Genomic DNA, 21,566 nt, shown 5'->3' with positions numbered 1-21,566 from the left:
GCTCCCCCATGGCATCGCGGCAGGGATAAAGTCAAAGTGCCTGGGCCGTGGCGCTTAGCGGGGTGTGAGCTGCGGCCGCCCCGGGTGCCGCCCGCAGCAGCGGCCCGAGCCCCCGCCCCCGGGTCCCGGCGCCGCGCCGGCATGAGCGGCGGCCCCGCGCCTGCCCGGCAGCCGCTTGGCCCCGGCTGCAGGCGCCTGGCGGCGGGCTGAGGGCGCGCAGCGGCGGTAGCCGAGCGCGGCCGCCGGAGCCCGGAGCTCCTTCCTTCCTTCCGCGGGGCCGGGGCCGAGCGCGCCCCTGGCGAGGGACGGCGGCGGTGGGCAGCCGGGCGCCCTCGCCCCGCTCTGGATGCCCATCGCGGCTGCTCGGGCCGGGGGGTGGCTGCGGCTCCCCGGCACGGGGCGCGGGCCAGGATGCCGGTACTGGAGCGCTTCTTCCCCGCGGCAGAGCCGGGCAGGCGAAGGAGGACGGGGGAAGAGCCGATGCCCTTTCCCATGGGCAGCCTGCCCGGTTATCAGCAGGGGACCCTGGCCTGGGACTTGCCCGAGATGATCAAGATGGTAAAGCTCGTTTGGAAGTCCAAGGGGGAGCTCCGCGGGGCGAAGCACAGAGGCGTTTTGGAGAGCGAGGATGCCCTGGGCGGTCCGGCAGGTAGGTTTCCTTCGCCCTGCTGCTCGGGGAAGCTGCGGAGCAAACGCCGCTGGGGGCCGGGGGTGGCGGGGAGCCGCGGTCGGAGCCGGACCGTCCCGGCGCGGGGCAGAGCCGCCGGGGCCGCGGAGCTGAGAGAGAGCCCCTGCTTTGGGCAGCGCTCCGCCGCCGCCGGGACACGCGCGCCGGGGGCCGTGCCGCGCCGAGGCCACGTCAGTTTGCCGATGGCGCTGCCCCGGCCGGTCTGGTGCGTGGTGTTTGTACCCGGCGTGATACAAGCGCGGCTGAAAACCGGAGCGAGTAGCTCCGCGGCTCCGAGGCTGACCTCCGCCGGGGCAGCCGGGCTCAGTGCCGGCGCCGAGAGCTCTCCCGGCCCGCCCGGAGCTCCGCTGCGGCGGCCCCGCGGTGAAGGGGACGGAGAAGCGGCGCCCCGGGGCCGCCGGGCAGCCCGGCCGCTGCAGGAGCTTTCCCGGCTGTGTTCGCCGTGCCCTTCCGAGAGCATGGCCTCTCCTCTTCCACGGGCAAACCTCTCCCCGACCTTGGCGTGCGCTGGGCTCCCTTCACACGACCGGCCCGCGCTTCCCTTGTGCGCAGCGGAGCGACTCCCTTACGGCTTGGGTTTTGATAACCACCACTATTAAAAACTTGAAAAACTCTGCCCTATGCCACTATTTTCTCTTTAAATGTGGGATATTACTGGGTAAAGAGCGCTTGCTTTTTCATTAACTGTGTAAATCTTGTCTGTCTGTTTTTTTCCGATCTCACTAACACATGGCACATCATCACATGCTTTACTGAAGTCCAGGTTAGACCTGCGATATTTTCATTAGGTAGAGATGGGTTTTCAGGTTAGCATGGTATTTCTGAACCCTTGATTCTGCATCTTAACCTGTGCTCCGCATTGCTTATGGTTCAAAACCTCTTGCCTTCTGTTGAAGTCAGGGTGATAGGCCTGTAGTTGTCTCAGTACCAGTTGGTAATTTTTTATTCTCCTGTAATTGCACTGCTGTGATTTAAGTAGACTTAATAAAACTGTGTGGCTTGTTTCTTCAGAACTCTGGATTGTCATGTCATTGTGACTTGGTCATTAAATTCTTCCGATGCATTCAGTCTTCAAATATTGCGCCTCCACCTTCCTTTGGTGTACCTGGTATTGATACCTATAATTTACAGTATTTTGTACCAGAATAATTTAATTTCTTAGGTAGAATCACCTCTTTGTAGATATTTTGAAGTGCTTGTTGTGTGTATGTATGTATTCTCCGTAACTGTATATATAAACTTGGATATTAAATAGGTATCGTTCGATCACTTTTGAATGCCTGCTGAGGTTGACTGGTTGGTCATTGTATGTCTTTCATTTGAAATAAATAGTTTAATAAAGAAATGGGCGGTCCACTTCTGTTTTGAAAAAGGGGAGATGGGTCTTGGGCTCTGGAGAAGGTGTGCAGTCACCCTACTCTTGGGAATCACTTCACTTTAAAAGAATAATAAGTAAGAGTGATCTGGATAATGAAAGAGGAGGTCATATTGCTCTTTGAGACTTGGAGCAAATCAGCTGGAAAGGTACTGTAGCCAACCAAGGAGATTGAGGCTTGTGTGGTGAATGCTGAGTGTTCAGATATGGACCCTAATTAAGCAACCTGAGAAATGCTGCATTGCTTACACTTTATGTGTGAGTAATGGTGGTTTTTCAGAGTGCTTGTGTTGTATCTGGTGAAATTACTTTCATTAGGTAACAAATGAGATTCACCTTCAGATTCCTGCAGGCAACTAAAAATGAATGTGAATGTACAGAGACAGATTAGTCCACTAGCAGGATGTGAGGAACTTACATTTACTCAAGTGGCCATTACTCGTATCCTGTGAGGGGACAGTCCTCTTCATGGTGCCAGATCCTATTTCGTAAGCTCAGCTGACTTGCACCAGGACAAATCAGGGCAGAAGATGACTCTTAACTCTCAACACTTTAAATACGAATCATCAGACAGTTTGAGTGAACCAGACCTGGGTTGCTGGTTTTTCCTCCTCAGCAACAGTCATCCCAGTAGTTTTCCCTCTTGTGGTTTCATTTTAGTCACTTTAAGTACATTGGAGTATGTGGGAAAACCAGTAAATGCTGAAATCTAGTGTACTTAAATAAGTGCAGAGTCAAAGAATGCAGAAATGGGAAGGAGAGATAATAATTTGGAAGGCTCAATAGTTTGAGGTACTCGGGTTTGTGTTTGTGTGGTTTTTTACATGTTTGATTCCTGAAAAAAAAAAAAAAATCAGAGCAAAACTTAATAACTTGAATCTTATAAAAAAAGCCAGTAGTTAGTCAGGAATCAGATTTTCTTCAGGTGAAGTTAAAGCAAATAACTTCTGCTTGAGGTACTGCTGGCTAGGCAAATAAAGGTTGATTGTTCAGTAGTAGGGTTCACAGCAATTTCCACATCAAGGGCTTTTTCATTTGAATTTTTAAGTATTCATGTGATAACTCATGTTCTGTTATCACATCCTCATGAAACTACTTTGCTTACAGTAGAAGAGGAAATAGATATGAATTCTGGAAGGAAACTGTCAGGATTTCTGGCTTGCTTGATCATATTAATACAGATTTAGCTAAGCAAATTTCTTTGCCTTGTCCGAGTGGTCTGGAGACTGGGCTTCGGGCTGGCTTTCTAGAAAAGTCACAACCCTCTTAACCATAGATAGTGTGGAGGAGGAAGAGCTATATCTGCACATGATGTCAGTTCTGTGGATGGCAATGTCTTGGGGACCCGCTTAGCAGTAATTTACACCACATTCCCCTTTCCTGAGGTAGGAGTAGAGAGAAAACTACGTATGTGTCCTGGGCTCTCATATGTAAGAGCTATATCTGGGTCTTTCATCTTGTTCACTACTGAGAATAAGCTACTTAATCTCCCTGCAAAAAAAGGGTTTGCAATACATCGTGCAGCATGTAGTTGGGATGAATGAAAAACTCGGATTTCAGTGATTGCCTGCCTGGGGTTTCTAATGATGACTTATTTTCACTTCCAAAGCAGTAAAACCCTCATCTTGAGCTTTCTCTTGTTGCACTGCTTTTTAATGTTAGTATCAATTAAGACTGCAGACCTTTCTCCTGCTCCTGGCCTGCTGTTGCTTAGTAACTCTTCCCCCCCCCCCATTTCAATCCCTGACCAAATCAGCACAAAAGTGAGATTGGTTGAAGACTGTCTCTGGCTGTGCCAGAAGCCATTTTTGTGGAAAATGGGTATAATTCAATGTCATTCCATACTGTGTTTCAAATAGATTATTTGTAAGCCAATGCCTTTTACTTGAATAAAATAACAGCATGGGTTGATATTATTACAGTTTAATTATTCAAATAATTCTGAAACTGTGTTGATCTCTAGGAGGGAACTGTGTTCTGTTTATGACCCTAACTTTCTTATCACCCTCTCCTAGAGTTCAGCGGTAGCTTTGCATATCTAACAAACCTGATCAGGGAACAGGTACAGGTTTGCATCCAAAAGTCTTCATTATGAGCGTTAGCAATCTCTTAAGCTTCCAGTGATCATCCCAGATAACTCCAGAGAGACTTTCTCTGCTGAGTCTTGCACGTGTGCAGACATGCAAGACTTTGAGAGAAGGTGCAGTGCTACTAAGAATTACGGAGGGCTGTTGAGATGCTATGGGTTTTTTGAAATAACTCTGAATGTTTTTTTCCACTTATATCTTTCTGTTGGTGGATGTTTTCTCAGAAATGTAGGTTCTGATTCATGTGTGCCTCATGCTTTTTGTTAGCTGGTGAGTCCCTTTGCCATGAGTAGGAAAAACAAGCAAGTACCACACATCACTCCTGTTACAGCTGGGAGAATCTCCACCAGTTATTGGTGTGTCTGTTTACTTCTCCTCAGTCCACTGTCTCCTTTACAGTTCTGTAGTCTGTTCAAACTTCTTGCTTGCTCTTTCAAACCTTAGAGCTGTCTGCTGAGCAATCTTGTAATAACACCTGTTGGAGAGGTCGGAGCCAAATCGTGTGTTTCCTAAGTGGTTGCTTGAAGGTCTTCCTTAAAGTTATTCACAAGACTCCCAAAGACTTAGTTCTTCCAGGAAACATTCCTTCTTTAGTATTTCTATTTTAGTATTTTCTATTTTAGTATTTAGTATTTCTTTAGTATTTAAAAAAATTTAGCATGCTGTGCAATAGCTTTGCTGCGCATGTTAAAATAAACTTCATGCTTCCACTTCCTAGCATTGCTTATAGAATCACGAAATTATTTGAGTTGGAAGAGACCTTTAAAAGACCATCTAGTTTCAACCCCCTAGGCATGGGCATGGATGCCTTCCACTAGACCAGGTTTCTCAAAGCTCCATTCCACCTGGCCTTGAAGACTTCCAGGAACTGGCATCCACAGCTTCTCTGAACAACCTGTTAGGGTGTGTATTTGCTGAATTGTGTGTCAATTGTGTGACACCTTGAAACTCATGCTTGTGTTTGTAGTTCTACTGCAATAACTAATCAAAAAATCTTAAAATTTAAAGCTGAAAATTACTGGGAACCAAATGGGGGTTTTGCTAACAGCTTAAAAGCTCATAATTTTGAGCTTTTTGGTGCTGAGCATGTAGGTGCCACAAATTTGGATCCTAGTAATAAATAAAATGTGGGATGTATCAAATGGCATTAACTTAGCATCTGACCAGTCTCCTGTATTATTGTTTAGAATGAAATTAACTTCTTTTATGTCCTGCTGAGAGATGCACAGCAGGCAGGAGGACAGCTTCCTATATATTTCTGAGATTAGGTTTTCTTCTTCTTTCTACCCCCCCAAGTTTTATGCTGAGACTTGTTAAATCCATTACACTTAAAAGGACAAAGAATGTGTATTTGATAGGATCAAGACCTGTGGCAACTTTGATTGCTCATTGACTGTTGTGTTGAAAATCCTGCCCCTGGAAACAAGAAATACACTCTTCTATATTTCGTGAAGAGCTGGTTAAGTCAGTGGAACTGTGTGTGATGGTCTCATTAAGAACAGTGAAATTAGACAGTGTGCAGTACTACTCTGTAGTGTGTGTATGTAGACCAAGAAAGAAAATTCAAACCACCTCTATGGGTAATGCTGTTCAAACACAACCCTTCAGTTTACTGGCTGAACATATGTTACTAATACATAAGATTTGGGGCTAATTTTTTTTCCAAAAGACCATACTAATTAGAGAATTGGCTTCAAAGAAATAATTTTGAGATATTAAATCATGGTCACCATTCAAATTCTGGTCTTTGTTTAATACCCACTTCTTTACTTCAAAGTAAAATGTAGTGTAAAATGGCAAACTGATATTAGAAGTCTTTCATTTTGAATGTGTCAAAATGAGCTTATGTGAGTGTGTTTGTCAATTGAAGTCATATTTATTTTTGGGAGTGAAAATTTTCTGCTTAACCACTGTGCTTAACCACTCTCTCCTACTTCATTTTTACGTAAATTTTGTTGGGATTTTGGGGTATTCGGAGTTAAATTTGAAGTGACTTTTAAGATGACCAAGTTCAACCACTGCTGTGTCCACCTAAATAGGAGCTAGACCAGGGTAAACAGCAGCGAAGAAATAATGTGAAAGTCTCACTGATTTCTAAATGGTCTTTCAGTTCAGCCTGGCTGGCACATTTTTTGTTTGCATTATTGTGAATGTCGGAAAACAAAATTTATTTGCAGAAATATTTGGAGAAGCTCTTTGAGCAGCTGTTCAGCTCTGTACAGCCACAAAAGAGACAAAAAGATTACAATATAATAGAGCTAAGATTTCAGGATAAAGTTAGGAGATAAAATGTAATTGCCCGGGTTAGATGTTGGCCAGCATGAAGAAGGGAATGGGGCTGGTGTGCTAGAAAAGTGACAAGAGGTTTATTGGTCTGTCAGCTCAGAGACAAATGAGCAGTCTGCTGAAAACTGTAAATACAAATAGAGCAAATTCCAGTGAGCTGTGTAATGGTGGCCAGATCCATTGCTTTCAGTGAAGCTGTTCTAAATATTAGGAGCCAAAGATCTGGCTTTTATATATAAAAATATTGTTTCTAAAGGAAAAGCTGGAAAAGCTACTACACTGTAATGCAAACAGAGCTGGGGGGTAGGAGGGTTCTGAGGGCATGGGGGGGGTGGTGTTTGCTTCATTAGGGTTAAAGCTGATAATTTTCTTTCATCTTTGCTAAATTAACTTTAAAGCTTTCTGTACTCTATGAAGAATTAAACTGCTAAGTGGCTACTGATAGAAAGCAGTGGTGGTGTTAGCCATGCCTGCCTAGTGGTGGTGGTTTTCTGTATTGCTTAAATGTGACAGAAATGTTTAAAGTGCATTGTAGGAGGCTTGATACTGCCTTCCAACTTCCAAAGTAGGAAATGCATTGTATGCAATGTGTTTGCTGTTTCAGCGCTTCTTCATAACAAACTTCATGTCTGATCTGTTGTACTTGAAAGAGTTTGCTTGGAGACACACATCCCAGACAGCTTTCTGTAGTCTTGCTCTAGGAAGTGTGAGTCTGGATTTCCATCCAGGCAACAAAGAAAAAGGGTGTCTGTGTCACCATTTTCTCCACTCTGACCTGTTCACATCCCCTTCCCAGAGATGTGCTTTCAGAATATGCTAAATCATGTTACTTACGATAATAAGTCACGTGCTGCCACACCACTGCCACATTTCCAAGAGGCATCTTTACAAATGGGCAAACTTGTCTGAATCGGAGTTGGAGTCCTGCAGGAACTCCCTGGTGTCACCTTCTTTGAAAAAAGTCAGTGAACCTCAGGCTGATGATTCACAGCAATTATTCGTCTCGTTCTGGCCATAATTCTATAAAATTTTCTAGTTCTGTCTTCCTTTTGTCTGGACTAAAAAGTGAAACACTCTTAAGATACCCAGCTTAAAACACGCTTTGACATTTGTTGTAAACTTTTTGTAAGTCATCCTAACCTTGTTCAAAAAGAGCATTCAGCCTGTTAAATTATGTGATAAATTAAGTACTTGACTGACCCATGGGGTAGATTTACAAATGCAGGACAAAAATGTCTTTTTTGTCAAAAATATATCTTAATTTTTTTTTCCTCAGCTTGCAACATACAATTTCTTCTGTCACTGTTATGGCTACAAACTCTCTGTGTGAGAGAAGGAGTAAATCCTTCTTGCTCACCTCCTGGATAAAGCAGTCTTTTGGCTTATCTGTAGACTGCCAGCTGTGGTTTTCCCTGAAGAAGTTGAACATAGTATGGTCTAAGGTGTTTACAAAGAGAGAGGTCCAACACAAGGATGGACTCGAGTATTGCTGTCAGATCTGCCCCTTACTAGTAGCAATAGAGAGGCAAACCTCATCCATTGCTCTTTGAACAGACTATCCTGAAATTCAGGTATCTTTCAAATTTCCCTCAGAAAATAAAACTTTGCCACTGATCTTTGCCAGTTTATTTATAATCTCTGGGAATGCAACACGGTGGGATTGCTCCCCAGTCCCAGGAACCGAGGACCTATTTGAAATTGAATTTGAAGCTAGGGACAGTCTTTCCATGGATGTGGATGGGCTTTGTTCTAAACCAGGATGTTCAGTGTTACTTTTAGGTAAAACCCTGTGGAAAGTGTACTCTTGAGTGTCTCTTTATACACATGAGACCATTTGGAGAAATTGCTGTAAACTTCCCCTGCTCTGATCCCTTTTGAAGGGGAAGTGTGCATAACTCCGCTTCCTGTGGGAGAGTGTGAAATCCTTTCATCTGTAGCCAGCTCTGGCTTTTGTGGAGGTAATGCCCTTCAAATACTGCTATCTCAGTGTTCTCCTGATATCCCTGACATAAGGTAAGGACAAAGTATTAACTCAAAGCCCTACTTAAAAGATGCTCTGTGCAGGTGCAGTTAGAAGTGAAGCATTATCCTGGAGGGTTTTTGGAATGCACTGTGCTGTGGCAGGCACTGCTTCTTTCCTTCTGCTTAAGCAGCACCTTGAGATTGAATGCTTTGCTTTCAGCTGCTGGAATTACAGATCAGACAGAAGAATAACTCTAAACTAAGTACTACACAATAGTGTTTGAACACTGCTTTTGAAAGTTAAATCATAAAGTAGGTTCATCAAGTAGAAGGAATTAGTTTTAAGCTTGCTGGAACTATGTTCCACAGTAGTCAAAACCTAGTGTCTACACAGATGTGCCAGGTGAATATTCAGTTAAAAAATTATACAGAATAGTTGGAAAATGCAGGTGCAGAACATTTCTTAAGCCATCAAGATTTTGGCAGGTGCCAAAAACACCTTCCATACACAGTTCACTGTCCTGTTTTTAATAGCTGTTGGCTAAGTTCTTCCCTGAGTAATAAGAAATGCTTCTGTGAGTGAGCTTCCCGTTAGTTAAGGTTATCAGCAGCTAGTTGCGGCGGGGGTCTTGGGGGTGGGTGGTATTTCTGCATGTTACCTGGGTTATCAGGAGGCTGTGTTCACTGAAGAACCCAGGTCCTTATCCAAATAGCTGTGTTCCAAACTTCACTTATCCAAACATCTTCCAAACAGTTCATGTGTACAAAACTTAAACTGGAAATCTTGTAATTACCGGCTTTCATGGAAGATTTCTTATTTCCTGCTTCCAGCCTGAGTGGATATACTGCAGGAACAGCTGCTTTCACAGTAATTGGGCAATTGCATTTCTAATTCCAAGTGGAACTGAGAGAAGAAAGGGGTGAGAGAGACTGGTCTTCTGTGAAATGCCAGAAAAAGCTACTTGATCCAGCGTGAGGTTTGCATGCAAGTTTGTCTCATTAAAAAAAGTGGGGAGAGAAAACGAATTCTGCACTCCCTGCTTGCAGATTATTTTACTGATACAGATTATGTTCAGGCACACTAACAGCAAGAAAGAGAAAATCGTGTGTGAGAGATTCTGAACTTCGTAGGTGCTGCACAGCTATTGCACTTGCTTTCTGTTCTTCCTGGAAGCACCAGTGAATGTGCATTTTATGTTCTCATTTGGGAACTAAAGCTAGCTGAATAAATTAGTACTGGTAACACCTCAGAACTGAACTCATTTCTGTGTGTTTAACAGTCGGTGTGTTGCTTTCCATGACCACTGGAAAAGACACTAAGAAAAGAAGAATTTACTGCACAGCTGAGAGCTACCTCCCTAAAATGGCAGAGGTTGCAAGGCTTTTAGGTGAGACACTGTCAGCATACACTTCCAATCAAGGTCAGTTTGAACATTCTGCTTAGAGTCAGCAAACTGAGAGTTCTCAAGAAAGCAGAGCAGCAAGGAGCAGAACACACTTTGAGGAGACAAGCAGTGAGTAGGAGTTGGAGGGAGAGATGGTAATTTTTTCAGTGCTGTTTAGTCCACTAGCATGTCCCAAGTTTAATCACAGATTCCCTCCTTGTCAATTCAATCCTTGAGTAAGGCAACAATCACTGCTGCGTATAAGTGCTGGCATAGCTTTTTGCCCATCTTCTTTCTGTCAAGTTGTCCTGCCCTCTAACTGGAAACCATAATTGCAGATTTGGGTAAGGGCATGGTGACACAGATGAGATGGGCTTGGTGCAGTCCTGCATTGACTCTCAGAGACTTTATTTTTTAAGGAGTGTGTTATGAAGTATGATTTATCCATTTTTCTAGCTTCATGCATTTCAGCCAAAGTGATGAAAATACCAAGGATAGCAACTGAAGTTACAGCAGCGTGGAGTACTAGTTAAGCTACCCATTGTAAAAGTGAAAGGGATAGTAGGACTTGTGAGACGAGTGCAGATAACATACTACATATAAGATGATGTGCAGCAAATAATAAGTAGCTTAAGACAGAAGTGTGCCTGAAGACCCTATTTTGCCTGGGGAGAAAATAAGGGTGGTAAGTATGGGATTTTCCTGTCAGAACTGGGCTGGGATGTGTTCACTGAGTGGTCTGTGTGGCTTACCTTTTAGGAATGTATGAGCCTTTAAAAGATTTCACAGATCATCAGTAGAACCAGAATGCTCAGATCTTTTAGGTCTGAAGTTCTGCTTCAAGATAGGAGCCTGACTTAAGTGTCAAGGAAGCTACCTGACTTGTGCCAAATAATGCTTAAGCTACCTACAACATACTGTTCTGGTTTTCTGAGTTATAAGATGCAATCTGTAAAATGTGATCATCTACTGAAATCTCATAGCTGTTAAATCATAATTACATTAAAGAGATGGAATTCAGAGTAAAGTTATAACCCCTAACCAGGCAGACTCAGCAAGCCTATTTAATTTCCCTGTGGAATAGTAATGGAATAGATTTTCCCTTCCCCCATTTCCAGCCATGCACATCATTAAGTACCTACTAAGTAGCTGGCAAAACAGAGTAAAAGTTAAACTAACTTTGCTAATAGTGAGCTGGAATTCTCATAATGAAAATGCAAGGTACCTTATTTAAATGTTGGCCCCTTGACAGAATCTGCACCACAAGCCTCACAAGACTGTCACTAATCTTTTTGTAGGTGCCCTGTAGCCAAAAATGTGCTGATGTCTGGCTTTGCACAGACTGGAGACCAGGGAGATTATATGTTTTGAATAGGATCAAATGACTAGAAGGGGAAAGCACTCTATACTTAGCTGTCTTGTCATACAGACAGAAAAACTTTTTGCATGTGACCTTGTTAACAGCATGAGTTAAGAGCAATACTGTGAATTGGAGGCAGAACTACTGAAGCTTAGATCGTCATTGAGAATCCATGTTTTTCTGGTCATCTGCTTAATTTTTTTCCCCTGTTCTCCTATTTAGACTTCAATTTTCATTTTGACTGTAGATCACATGGAGAGATGAGGGTGAGAAAAATTGCCAGGCCAGTTCTCCCTCATTTTAGAAAAGCAGGGCAACACTTCAATACAGGATTTCTTTTACACCATCACTGTCAAGTTCTTGATTTCTCTTAACAGTCATGTGTTCTTCCTTCATAGTGTTTTCCCTTCAAAGTCTGTCCTAGTGTACTCCTCAATTGCCATGCCTTTGAGCATCTTTCCAAATTATTATGACCAGACTGACTACTTCACTGCAAATTAATTCTCTTCTGTTGCAATCACATCTCTGTCTTCAACTTAACTGGTTCCCACACCTGCAGTCTTAATTGCCTCTTCTCTATTTCAGATAGTCTTTGAAACCTTCCCCTCCTGTAGCCTCCATCTCTGCACAGTACATTTTCACTGATGCTTCTTTCAACAGAAAATTGGCATTCCCTGTCCCTTGCACTCCTTCTTCCTCCTTGTTACAGGCAGAGTTTTATTTACTGCTCCTTTCCTTTAATGAAGGATAGCACATGGTAGATAAGGCTGTGTCCTGTTGGAGTCTACAGACAGTTGATGTTCCCTACAAATACAGCTTGCTATGTCACTGTATGAATGACTTGTGAAATGCCTCATAAATACTTGTTCCCTGGATCAAGTCAATAGAACTCCTGTTTTTCCCCAGGTAGCATCCCACACTTTATTTTAATTAGGGTAGATGAAGCTACTGGGACAACTCTCGGGGTGCAAAGGCAGGCATGTAACTGATCAGCAACTACTTAAATTATGTGTCTCAGCCAGGAGGTATAAATTCAGTGCCCTGCAGGAGCTTTTCTTCTACCTTTGTCCAGAAAGAGAGAGTAGATACCAAAATTTAATTTTCTATGAAAACCTCATTGTGCACTGGGTCACAAGCATTGCAATCACCAAAACCCTATGGCTTGTAGGAGTCAGCAGCTTTCCCAAGTGAGCTGGTAAGGTGCTGCCAGTAGAAACTTGTTTGGCTTTAATACTTTTGGCTCAAAAGTTCTGCTCCTGTTCTCAAACCCACCTTTTTATCAAGAGAAGAACCTCAGCCTCTTCTGAGTGAGCACAAGCAGGGCATGCAGCAGCAAAACTTTGTCCCAAATTTCTCTTATAGTTAAAAGTTTGATAAAGTAACACAGAAACATCACAGCCACAATCAGGGGCAAAAGTGGAAGGAGCAGAGATTAAATAAAATAAAGTAGCATAAAAATATAAATGCCAGACAGATGGCTTGGGCGGAGAGCACAACTAATCCATGGGATATCAACTGTTTTAAAATCTCTTTAAAGAGGGAAACCGGTGATTGAACTGGATTGGACAAGGATAGAGCAAAAATAAGCTGTACTGAAATGAGGAAAGAACAACTTCTTAGACATCCCTTGTGTAGTGCTATGCACTACAAATCATAGAATGGTTTGGGTTGGAAGAGACCTCAGACTTCATGTAGTTTCAACCACACCACCATGGGCGGGGACACCTTCCACTAGACCTGGTTTCTCAAAGCTCCATCCAACCAGGCCTCAAACATTTCCAGGAATGGGGCATCCACAGCTTCTCTAGCAACCTGTTCTTAAGTCTTACCACTCTCATAGTTAAGAATTTCTTTCTTATATCTAATCTAAACCTATTGCCCCAATCCAGATGCAAAACCTTGCGCTTAGTCGTGTTGAACTTAATGCACAGGCCCACTTCTCATTCCCTCTGGATGGCATCCCTTCCTTCTGGTGTACAGAACACACCACAGAGCTTGGTGTTGGCAAACTTGCTGAGGGTGCACTCAGCCCCACTGTCCATGTTGCCAACAGAAGTGTGGAGTAGTGCTGGTTGCTAAGCCAACCCCTGAGGAATGCCACTTATCACTTGGACATTGAGCCATTGACTGCAGCTCTTGAGTGCAACCATCCTGCCAGTTATTTATCCAGTCCATAGCCCATCTGTCAAATCCATGTCTCTCCAGTTTAGAGACAGGGATATTGTGTGTGACAGCATCAGCTGCTTTGCACAAGTCCAGGTAGATGACATCAGTAGCTCTTACCTCATCCACCAACATGTTAATTCCATTGTAGAAAGCCACCAATTTGTCAGGCATGATTTGTCCTTACTGGAACTGTGTTTGCTGTCACAAATCACCTCCTTAGTTTCCAGGCAGTATTCATTGTGGTTTCCAGGAGGATCTGCTCCGTGATCTTGCTGGTCACTGGGATGACACTGACCAACCTACTGACATGTAGTTCCCAAGGTCTTCCTTGTATTCCTTTTTAAAAATTGGGATTTTGCTTCCCCTTTTCCAGTTGGTGGGAACTTCACTGAAATGCCACAGCTATTCAAATGTGATGAAGAGTGGCTTAGCTACTTCATCTGTCAGTTCCCAAAAAATCTAAGTAGCCCATGAAATACTTTCTTTAAGGCTTGATAGGGGTGCTAGTAGAAGGTGGCCTCTGAACAGGAGACACCAATTCACAAAACAGGTGGCATTCAGTCCCCTTTGGAGATGGGAGTACTCACTCTTTGAAGGGGAAAGGAAATGGAACAATTAAAACTGTTTTCTCTGTTACTTCTCTTCCTTCGTTATCAAATGGAAAATCTGCAAACAGATGTTACAATGGAACCACGGAAAATCTGGGCAAATATTTAATTTTTCTGTCTCTGTTTACAAGATGTTTCTACAAGCAAGTAAACATGGGGGAAATAATGAAAAAAAATCCAAAAGCAAAAGCAGATGGCTGCCAGCTCCCGTTGCCTCCAGTAGTGTGTCTTCCTGCTTGCTTTGAGTGGGAAACCACGCCTGAACGCTTGACCAGCTGAGCGAGGCAGTAAGTCAAGCTGGTGGAGCTTCGCGTTGTGACTTTCCCAAATCACCTGTGACAGACTCTGAAAGTGCTTCCTGCAGACTGCTACCAGAGGAGATGGCCTGCAAGGAGCTGTCTCCACTGCTTGAAAAGGAGAGGTGGGAGGAGGATGGGTGACCACTGCGTTGGGTTTTCTGTACGAGTCTGTTATAAGATGCAGAGTGGAGGAAGGAACTGACTTTCTTCTATTTCCTTTTTAGCTACTGAAGGCATGAACCAATTTACAGGAAAGCTGCCAGGCTTTTTTGTTGTTGTTGGGGGGGGGGGGAGGTGTGAAGAACAAAGACTCTGTGTGTAACTTAATGCTTTCTGGGGGAAGTCAGCTAGCATTTAGAGCTCTTCGGTGCCACGGTGCAACAGATCAGAAATAAGCTTGGAGTGTCAGCCGTCAAAATACACATAGAAACCACTTTAGGAAGCGTGAATTATGCATGAGGCACTTAGAAGCTGCTCAGGGCTGCTGTGTTGACATGTCACAGGTGATCTGTACATGGGATCAGTGGTGGTCTGGTGGTTCCTTCTTGCTGTGTGGCACCGGGTTGTGTTTCCTGGGCTACAGGGGAACAAGGAGATGGGGGGACAGAGCTGTGTCTCCGGCTCAGGCAGCTCAGCATGTCTAGAGTATGGTTGTAGGGAGCCAAGCAGGGAATCCAAAGGAACCAGTCTTCCTCCATGCAGGTGCAGCCCTCTTTGTAGAGTAGAGTTAAGCAGCTTCAGGCAGGAGAGGTTTTGAGCTGCTGTGGCACCTTTCCAGGAGTTAATAAGAATTTGAAATAGAGCCCGATCCCTAAATACACTTTATTTAGGCTCAGAGTTGCAGTTTTTCTTACTGCTGTAATTGAACAGGAAAAAGCATATAAATTTGTCTTTGAGTTTCTAGCTTTGAAATTGCATGGACTTAAGAGCTTTCATGCTAGTTGACAGGTAAGATGAGGGCCAAACACTTCTCCTTCTGGATCTGCTTTGCCATCAGTGCTGGCCTCTGGCAGAGAGCCTGTTACGCCTGCTAGTGAGGTGAAAACAGTTTCTGTGATGGTATCCTATACAGTTCACCTTTAAAAGCAGCCTGCAGCATGTGGGTACAGATGGATGATAACTTTGAAAACCACCCACAAGTTCATTAGTCATGTTATTTAACATATTTAACGTGTCTTGCATTGAGGGAGGCTAGGGGTGCATACATGCTCCTCTAACATAGAAGAGCTAGAGGGATGACACCTTCTTCAGGGCAGCTGCTTTAACAAACCAATGCATGCTCTGAGTACCATCACATAACCTGCCTTACGCTCGAAGGGTGGTGACTGCCTGGAGGACTTCAGGTTGTTGAAAGCAATGGCCTGGTTGCAAGACCAGCTACCAGCGTGGCTGTTCTGACAGGACAGATTGGGCCCCATATTTTGTGACTGACTCAGCCCTTCCCAATTTGCCAGACTGAACCAAAATGGAAAATTTTTGGCTGTCTGACCCCATTTTGTCAGCTTGAGGCTCAGTAAAGCATAGAGTAAAGCCAAGGTTGTAAGAATCACTCAGCTGAAGCTCAGATCCTTCCTCTCTAACTTTTAATTTACTGATTTATGGTTTTCATATTTTTAAATGCATATTTTCTTTTTGTGGATTTTAAAACAAGGAAGAGTAAAATGGCAGTTGGTCAGCAAAACTGGCTTCTCAGGAAAACTAAAACAAAAATCAATTTTGATGTGCTGTTGAATGACTTAAATGGTACCCAGCCCTAGAGGTTCAGAAATATGTCTTATTCAACCACTGAATATTTATTTACACAATGTATTGACAGATGATCTGTAATTTATGATGTTTCTAGATGTGCACATTATTTTATGCCTTCAGAAAAAAATGATCAGTTTAAGAGACTCGTCTTCTTTGTGTTTATCCTGATGATAATTGAAATATTTTGAGAGTAACTTTAATAAAGCCTTGCCCCTTCTGTCCCTTTGTCCAGTAAGGCCCACTCTACCCACTTCTTGCTAGCTAAGAATGAGAGAGAGGAGCTGAGCCTGCCAGGGCCTCTTGGAGTTTCATGAACAGTTGAGGCATGATTAGAAACTGGAAAAAGGAGACCAGGAACTTTTATGTGTCAGTGAGAAAGGATGAGAGTTTTAGAAACAGTTTGTGTAGACTGTGAGCCAAGAAGAAAAAAGGTTTAAACTTTTCAAGATCTTGCTTCTGTTCCTAGGCATGATAGAAATAAAGAACTAATTGAGCAATAAAACGTGCTTATTGGAGTTGGCTAGGGTAGGATCACTTATAAAAGGTTGCTCACAATAGGATGAGGGTTTTTTCCTCTGCAGGGAAGAGAAGTTAAGGGATACGAAATACCCAGCATAATACAGTCAGGAGTGTTTGAAATGCATATCTTTATGTCTTTACCTTCCTTTTGGCTTTGGCATTCATAAAATCTTTCCACAGTTCTGGTGAGGAAGGGAGGAATAAAACCTCAGCCCCGTGAATGAGCAGCAGCTTAGCTGCCACTTGTGTATGTCAGCGCTGCTTTGGGAGTTTTAAATCTGTGGAGTCTGTTTCCAAAGTGCAGGTAAGCTGTGTCAGACAGCACTTTCTGCTCAGTGGTAGTCTTGGTGTAGCCCAGGAGTGCTCCCAGAATAAACAGTGTACCACATCCTTCACTGTTCTTACTGTTGTAAAACCCAGTCCTGAAGGTTACCCTATCAAGCAGCCTAAGTACCCGTGTCCTGTTATGCTGGCAGTGTAGGTGGAAAAAAACCCCACAGTTACTAAGTCCCATGACAAATCTAAATAAACAAATGTAATCAGCAGATGTCTTTGGAACTGCTCTCAAATAATGACTACAATTTGTAGGACTAACCACTTTGCTCAGCAGTGAGTAGTTGTAGAACTGGATTTTAAGGAAAGACTGAAGGAAACCAAATTGCTCAGATGCCAGAAATATCCTGCTCTGTTCCTGTGAGAGAACATACAGCAACAAAAACTAATAACAAAAAAAAAGTTTTATTAACTGTTGGAAGAATTATATCTATTACCATTTCCCAGTAAAATAGAGGTGACTTAATGCCCAAACTTTCTTTCAAAAAAAGGCGTTTTTTCTGGCTGTTGGAGGCAGGCCACCAAATGTGTCTGTAACACATTAGGCACTGTTTCTCAAAACACCTTGTGGACTGCTAATTGGGGTTTGCATAATACCGCAAAATTGCAGACATTCCTTTGAAATAAGCAGGAATGAAAACTGCTTTTCTGGGGTAAAAGAGAAAGGAATTTTTTATTTTTAACAAAAAGGCTTAACAGAAATCCTTTATTGGAATATGTTGTTATTATTATTGTTTGCTTTTTTTTTCCCTAAAGAAATTAGTTTGAGGAAAAATTTCCAAACAGTTTTGAATTACACAAGTTCAAGGAGGGCCTTGTACATACAGTACTACTGTTCAAGCCAAGAGGTAAACAATTATGAAATGGCTTTGAAATGCGAAGCTTGTAATGCCAAGGTTATGTATTTTGTCATTGAACACAACAGTAAGTTGATAGGAGTAGGAGTGATATTTATTACTTATGCACAGATGTGCAAATGAAAAACTTATGAAATTTAAAATCTCAGGGTCCAAATTCTTTGTTTTAACACTCTTGTTTTAAATCTTACATATACTATAGGAATCAGTCAGGATCAAAAAGGGAAAAAAAAATTGTCATTAGAGAAATACGTTTGTTTGGTCAAAATTCAAACTTATTCTGCACTTTGGCTGATGAGTACATGTGCATTTCTTGCCCATCCATCCTGCAGATACGGTGCTGTCCTGGGTTTGGGTCTGAAGATGGATTTAGGGTAGAATAGGATCAAAGCAGGGCTGGCACTGAAAATTATTAGGCTGAATTCTGTTTTTCTCTAACTGTTGGATCACTCTGAGCTGTGAATCCTTTTCACAGCTTTGAATTTTTGGAATATCAGTTCAAGCAATCTGATTTTGTTTCATAAGTGTCCAACAGCTCATTATGACTGGACATAGGTAGCGATTCTTTACGAAGAGAAGGCTGGAAAAAGCCAGTTCCAGAGCATTGTGAAAGTGTGGCTGGGTGCATGAGAGAGACAAATCCTATCCAATTAACTCTTATTTCTGTCTGAAATTCTGAAAGGGCAGATACAACATCTCATCATGCTCTGCATGACATACCCAGCATGAAACCATGAACATTCTATTTCCAAATCTGTTTCACCTCGCTGCAGGATTCTGTGTTTAATGAAATAACAGCAAAACGGAAGCTTTTAGACAAGCAGATTGATGTTGATGGAATTGGAAACCTACCCTGTATTTATCAACAAGAACAGTCTCTTATGGTCAGAATCTGAGTACAGCAAATCATACAGTAGTTTGGAGAGAAGAGAGATGTTGGGGAAAGGAGAGGTTTTTTTGTTTCAAGTGCCAGGTTTGACAGTACATTTGTTTATATCTAATAAATACCTAATGCTTAGGTTTAAGACATGGTATTTCGGTCTTGTATAAAGAAGGTTTTAAATGAAAAGAACACGTCCTTCACTTAAATCAATTACACCAAAAAAGGAAAGAAAATCACCTTTTGTTATATTTGAAGCACAGGAGGAGGCGGCAAGGGCAGATTAGCAGGGCTTTGTGCAGCAGTGCCTGTGTATGAAACAAACAACTTTTGACAGGAAGATTACAAAAACTGGAATCATGAAGAGAAAAAAGCTGTTGCTAAATGGTAAGCATGTATTTGCTTTATTTACCTACCATTTTCTTTCTGCTTTAGCAGAGGTATCTGCCAAGCTCTTGAAAATTTTAATCATCCTTGAGCTGTCAGAAATTTAGTCGTCCATGCAGTAAAGACACGTTTGCACAACCTGCTGGGTGGGAGAACCCAAATGCCCTCCCATGGGCTCCACTGTGCTGTTAATGCCAGGGCACAGAGTTCATGCAGAAATTGTGGCAAATTGCAGAAAGACAGGGTGTCGGGTGCTGTACATATTGAACTTTATAACATCTCTCTTGAAAAGACAGGCGGGTGAATAAAGGAAATGCAGGAGGCCAGAGGTGGAAAAACATCCTTATGAGAGAACAAATTCCTTCTTCTAATGAGAGGATTTGTCACTGAGCCACGAACTTCAGAAAATAATGGTGAGTGGTCATAGGCATCTACTAAGAGTAGAATTCACTTTAGATTGATAACAAGAGCAGTTAGAGTGAAAAAAAAAAACCTTCTCTAGAAGAGCACAGCATGCACCCATCTCTCTTTGCAGCAGGAAAGAGAGTATTATCATCCTCTCCATAGAGTTACAGAGTTCTTGTAAGTGGAAGGTGAGAATCAGAGAAAATAGTCACATAACAACTCAAGATTCCCTTCCTTAACAGTTCTTATTTTCTCTCATCCTGATACAGTGCTTTAAAGAACAAAATGTGTAATAAAAATGCTCATCAGTTAAGGTACTTTGATTCAGTCGCTTACTAGTTCCAAAGAAATTTATCTGTTCAGAATAACAAGTAGCAGAGATGTTAGTGATTGTAATTAGCTGTCAGTGTGTCAGCACTTGTCAGGAGCTGACATTCCTGTCACAAAATTGCAAAAAAATTTAAAAAGTTAGCTATTGTTTGCTGTCACAAAAGGTACCTTTGCAAAATTTGTTTTAAAATGCAGCTTCCTGTTGTAGGCACACCCGTGGTTCAAATATATTTTGTTCTGGTTCTTATTTTAGAGTCACTTCTTAGAAATTTCAGAGGGGTACCCCAAAACCCAGATAAACCACACACTGAACAGTGTTGTCTAAGACCATGAAAAGAGTTCTCTTTGCTTTTTGTTTTTTTTAGCATTTTAATTTTTCCCCTACAGTTTCAGGGTTTGGCCCACACTAGTTGAAGCGTATGCTTACACAAAAGTCTGCAAAGAAGTCTTATCTCAATATTCTTTTGAGGACAGACATGAAGACTGAATCATAGAAGGCCTGTCTGTGTGATCCTTGACTAGATTTGTGTGAAAATAAGTGTTCTGCCTTAGCAGTGTACTTTATGTATGTAGACTTGTCAAAGCCACGGATGTTAATTTGTGTGCTGGTAGAGGAATGTCTTAAAGGAATGTCACCTGACCTGAAGATGGTAGGCTTTTTAAAGTTCAAAGCCCATCAAAGTTCACCAAAATCTCATGGAAATGGAACAAAAATACTGTGAGATGGATTATTCCCTTAGTATTTCCAATCCGGCCAAAATGTAGTGTAACTTTCTTTGGGACTCTTTATTAAGACCGAAAATGTTACTTTTCCATTAACCTGCTCCTCTTAAACGCAGGAAATTACAGCAAAAGTTTGTATCTCCAGCAATGACAACTGTTCACTTTAGTGATAATTTCATTAAACAAGCAGAGCTTCATCTCTATATGAAAATGTGCTGAACATCAGTTAGACAACCATAGTGTTACTCAGCTAGCTGAGGAAACCTGTATTGACTCAGTCTGCACGTATTGACTCAGACTGCACACACACACACATTTCAAATGTCATTTTTTTACTGCCCTGGTGAAAATCCTCATTTTCTCCTGTTGCATATAACTGCTGTGCAGGTGCAGTGAAGTAGAAGCATTAGATACTTCACACGAGTGGTGGGTGTTACATTTACATTGTGGGACTGAATTTGGAAAGGAGCCTTTAAATTACTATTCATTAGTTTCAGATAGCGAAGATTATGCAGATTTAGGCAAGCTGACAGAGAATGTTTCCACATCTTTCAATGGGTTTGTACAGCCTGAAAGCATCTCACATAGTGCTGCTCAAGAATGTATAAGATGGTAGTTAATGAACTGTGGTAAGCTAGAAGTAAATATTCAGATATGGGCACCATAGTGTGTAGCTCAATGAATTTGACCACAATTATTATATAATTACTGTGGTAATGAGTGGTTTCTGAGTTTTGACTTCACAAAGCATACTTCTATACTGTTAGGAGTTTCTTGCTGAGGCTTTAGTTTAATTAGTTGAGCTTAAACAGAGCTTGCTATGAAAAGCAAATGTTTTAGTATGTTATTGTCTTTCTGAGTTAAGAATGGGAAAGTATGAATTTACAATCAGAAAACATACTCAAAGCTGGAGTGTTCTTGAATAATATTCACAGAACAGGTTTCTGCTGAAAACCTATCTAGATGGGTTCCCCCCGCCCCCCACATTAGTACTGTTGAACTAATAGCCTTTAAATCCAATTCATTTTATGTCAGGTAACTGTTGAAGATACTTCATTGAAACCCCTCCACAAAAACAAGAGACAAAACAAAAAACAAACAAAACAAACAAAAAAAACCCCACAAAAAAACCCCCACAAAAAACCCACAAAAAACCCAAAGGAACAA

The 21,566-nt window shown here is 42.3% G+C and overlaps 1 protein-coding gene across 4 annotated transcripts in view; it reads left to right on the top strand.

Moving 5' to 3' along the window:
* Positions 1 to 21,566, top strand: part of PDE7B (phosphodiesterase 7B) — a 169,872-nt gene that overhangs the window by 87,453 nt on the left and 60,853 nt on the right. The window contains exon 1 of one of the 4 annotated variants that reach the window (XM_086877545.1): positions 279 to 649. The exons of the other annotated variants lie outside the window; for them this stretch is intronic. Coding sequence (XP_086733671.1) covers positions 412 to 649 — 238 coding nt within the window. The 5' untranslated portion in view covers positions 279 to 411. Of the gene's footprint in view, positions 1 to 278; positions 650 to 21,566 lie in introns of those variants that run through there. 4 annotated transcript variants of the gene reach the window in all.

The sequence above is a fragment of the Cyanistes caeruleus genome, chromosome 2 (assembly GCF_971803275.1).
Source record: "Cyanistes caeruleus chromosome 2, bCyaCae1.hap1.1, whole genome shotgun sequence".
In the NCBI taxonomy this organism is placed as follows: Eukaryota; Metazoa; Chordata; class Aves; order Passeriformes; family Paridae; genus Cyanistes; species Cyanistes caeruleus.
This window is presented reverse-complemented; position numbering and strand designations above follow the sequence as displayed.